The sequence below is a fragment of the Anopheles cruzii genome, chromosome 2 (assembly GCF_943734635.1).
Source record: "Anopheles cruzii chromosome 2, idAnoCruzAS_RS32_06, whole genome shotgun sequence".
Taxonomy (NCBI): domain Eukaryota; kingdom Metazoa; phylum Arthropoda; class Insecta; order Diptera; family Culicidae; genus Anopheles; species Anopheles cruzii.
In genome coordinates this window covers 50,042,245-50,045,806 of record NC_069144.1, presented here as the reverse complement: position 1 = coordinate 50,045,806, position 3,562 = coordinate 50,042,245, and the positions used below count along the sequence as shown (strand labels likewise).

The following is a 3,562-nucleotide window of genomic DNA, read 5'->3' as shown; positions in this document are numbered from 1 at the left end:
GTTAGCCCTAAAAGAAAGAGATCAAAAGGCGCAGCGCCGTGCTGGTCTCGGGAAAACGGACCACCCCGCGCCAACGCGTCTTCCGGTGGTGAAAGGAACGAGCTTCAAGGAACGATATTATTGGCTACTTTTGATGCCAACCGTTATTAGGCCGGGGCCGGGTCTGGGCAACAAATTTATGATCTCCCAACTCGGTTCACCCGAAAAGGAATAATTTCCCGAGCACGCCAGAGAAAGAATAATAACGAGACGGTGCTCTACATCATCACTTCATCCCCGCAGAACGGAGGTTCCCGGAAGGTTCTCAACAACGAAGGTTGTGCCGCACCGAATCGTATTTGCAGGAAGCAACGGGAAAACGAGGGAATATAAATGTGATTGCCGGTGGCCGAAAGCTTGTACACCAATATTGTTTTGCCAGCCATGATTCTTCTGACGGTAATTTAATGCTGCCCGTGCCCTTTCCGATCGTCCTGTGCACACCCAAAGGTTGATTTTATTGTGGTCTTCCATCCATGGTATCAATAGTATCTCTTAGTATGCCTTGACTTCAGCAGTTCAATTTGCCTTCACCTGTTAAACGGCTAAACGGTTCATTCGAACATGGCTTAGCTGCAGCAAGAGGCCGGCGTCGGATCGAGTCCCGAGCTCTTGGTAATCGTGAGTCGCGTAAACTCCTCAGCAACCGTCGGATGAATGCCAACGGTGTCGCGCAGGACCTTCATCGTCAGGCCGCACTTGAGGGCCACCGCAAAGCCTTGCATAACCTCACCGGCGCCCGGGCCGAGGAAGTGTAGTCCCAGCACGTGCTGATCGCCCCCGCGAAGCGCCACGGTCTTCAGGTAACAGTGGCGAACCGAACGTTGAGGGACGAAAAACTCGGTCGGTTTGTAGTAGGCGTGGTACACCTCGATGTTGTCCTTGCCGTGGCATTCCTCAGCTTGCTCCTCACCCATACCCACACACCCATACTCGAGGGGTGTGAAAACGGTCGTGGGCACGTTCCGGTAGTCCATCGTTTCGTCGGAATTGCCAAACATTCGCCGGGCAACGAAGCGTCCCGCGTGGATCGCTACTGGTGTCAGTTCCGGCTTCCGGTACAGGACATCGCCAACCGCGTAGATGTTCTCCACGTTCGTCTGATGCGCGTCGTTGACATCGATCTTGCCGGATCCGTTAACTGTTAGCACACCAGCTAGATCTAGCCGGAGCGATGCCGTTTCCGGTTGGCGGCCAATGGCAAACAGCACCGTGTCGAAGAGGTCCTCCTCGTCTGCGTCATCGCCACATGTCTGATAACGCACCTTCAGTCTTCCATCCGATTGTTTCTCTACGGCAAGGGTTCGTGTGCGGTGCAGGAAACGAATACCTCTCTCGACCATCGATTCACCGACCAGAGTGGCCATCTGACGATCGAATCCACGCAGCAGTATCGAGCGCACCATCACCGTTACGTTCTGCCCGAGACCTCGAAGGAAGCCGGCACACTCCAGTCCGATGTAGCCGGCACCTACGATCAGTGTCCGGCCTGGGGTCTGCGGTAAGCTAAACAAATCGTCGCTGCTGATACCATATTCAAGGGCACCGGGTGTATCCGTCGGGTAGCGAGGTCGACCACCGACTGCAATAAGCACACACTTCGTGAGGAGCTCTCGCTCGGTCTGGTCCTTTAGAACCGCCACAACCGTGTGTGGGTCCTTGAAGCGGCCTACCCCATTAAGGTACTCCACCTTCTGCTCCCGCAGTTCGACACGCGTCACCCAGTTGACGGACTTGATGTGGTTCTGGACCGACTCGACGAGCGAGACCCAGTCGTGGCGCACCGAATCCGGGTCGCTAAACAGCCAACCATAAGGCTGCGAATCGTGAATCGCTTCGCCCAGCAGCGCCGCCTGGTGCATCAGCTTTTTCGGGATGCAGCCCACGTTGACGCAGGTGCCGCCGGTACCCCAGACCGTTCCACGAGGCGATGGTTTCACAAAGTCCAGAACCGCCACCTTCGCACCGAGCTGGGCGGCCTCCTTGGCGCACGCCAAACCACCCGAACCGCCACCGATAACCACCAGATCGTAGTCGAAGTTTTCCCGGTTCAGGGTCACCATTTTTGGAACTTGATGCTCAACGCGATTTGCTTTACCCCCGGCGACCGGCAACTGCGAAAATGCAAGAGATGGCGCAGTCGATAGGAAATTGATACGCGAAACGGCCTTCGTTGGAGTGCGAACTGAAGGTATTTTCAAATGCCGGACATTACGCCCAATGCAAAGCATGCTGAGATCTAGAGAGCTAGTTACCGAGGAGCGCAGACAAATTGCACTTGTTGACTGACATACTTTGATCTCACCCTACTCACGCTCGTCGCTCGTGATGTAATTGTCACAGAAGATGGTTATTAATTACCTTTATTACCTTTATTATCCTTTATTGTTCCGCATGAAAATAGGCAAAAAAGGAATGTTTGCGTTCGTTTGCATTTCATTTTTATTGCACGGTCGTCATGGCATCCTGTGTTCACGTTATTTCCTGCGTCATTAGTACACGGGGCTGATGAGGAAAATGCAACGTTAATGGACAGGAAAAATAATGTTCTTATTTCCAGCAGTTTAAAACTAGCGTTCTTGTTTTGCAATAAACATAACGGGCAGGATATTAGTTTTTATAACATCTCTTAGTTAAAACTACGAGTTTTGTAGCTTGATCCTTCACGGTCGAAGTAAAGAAGAAGAACAAGAACACTACAAGCCTATTCGCTGAACACACGTAGGTTTTTAACCTGGCGTAGGTTTTATAAACACAAACAGTGATTTGAATAAACATTTCGATATAAACGTTGGACTTAAGGATTAGTTTTGAACTTTTTTTTTATCGTATTTACTATCAACCAGCTGTATTGTAAAACTTAACTTTTCCACACTACTGCTGACATTGACCAGAACAATATTGCCAATTGCATAAAATTCCGTCGTAAAGCTAGTCTTATTCAGCTAGAGTCCGACGAAAGGAAAGTGACTCAAGTTGGCACTTGTTGAAAGAACCTTCCCCTGCCGCACGTAGAGCACGCTATGTCACAGCCCCAGACGCCGTTCCTTCTGTGCCAGACAAACTCCTCCGCCAATTCACTACAATTACCTACAGTGGATGTAATTTGATGTTCTAGCGTTTTGGTGGGGAGAAAACTATCCTTCTTTTGTGTGCTCGGTGCTCTACTCGGTATTCATCACCGCAATTCCGGTCGAAACTTTTGCCCATCGACTGCACTTCGGATTGCGCCAGCTTGTGCTAGCGGCGGCCAGTTTATATTTGGCCACTCTCCGACGCCTAACCGGTAGCTTAGCGTGAACGTGCAAAACTAAAACTTTGCTGTGCAACATTTGATTCCGTTTCCTGTCCGTGAGTGCTGATAGTGCTGATTGGGGGCGTAGCGCACGCCACGCTGCGTGCCGAAAGTCTCCAAATGACCACCGGGCCGGGCCGATCCCGGAGGGCGGGCCGGAATTTCTCGGAAAGCAAACTAAATCTAGTGGCAAACTTTCGCACACGGAAAAACACCGAACCTGACCCT

At 51.3% G+C, this 3,562-nt stretch overlaps 1 protein-coding gene across 1 annotated transcript; it reads right to left on the bottom strand.

Annotated features, from left to right (window-relative positions):
- Positions 1 to 608: 608 nt before the first annotated feature.
- Positions 609 to 2,102, bottom strand: LOC128277797 (thioredoxin reductase 1, mitochondrial-like). The gene has a single exon (XM_053016324.1). It carries the CDS (start codon positions 2,100 to 2,102, stop codon positions 609 to 611), a length of 1,494 nt encoding a protein of 497 aa, XP_052872284.1.
- Between the last annotated feature and the right edge of the window lie 1,460 nt (positions 2,103 to 3,562).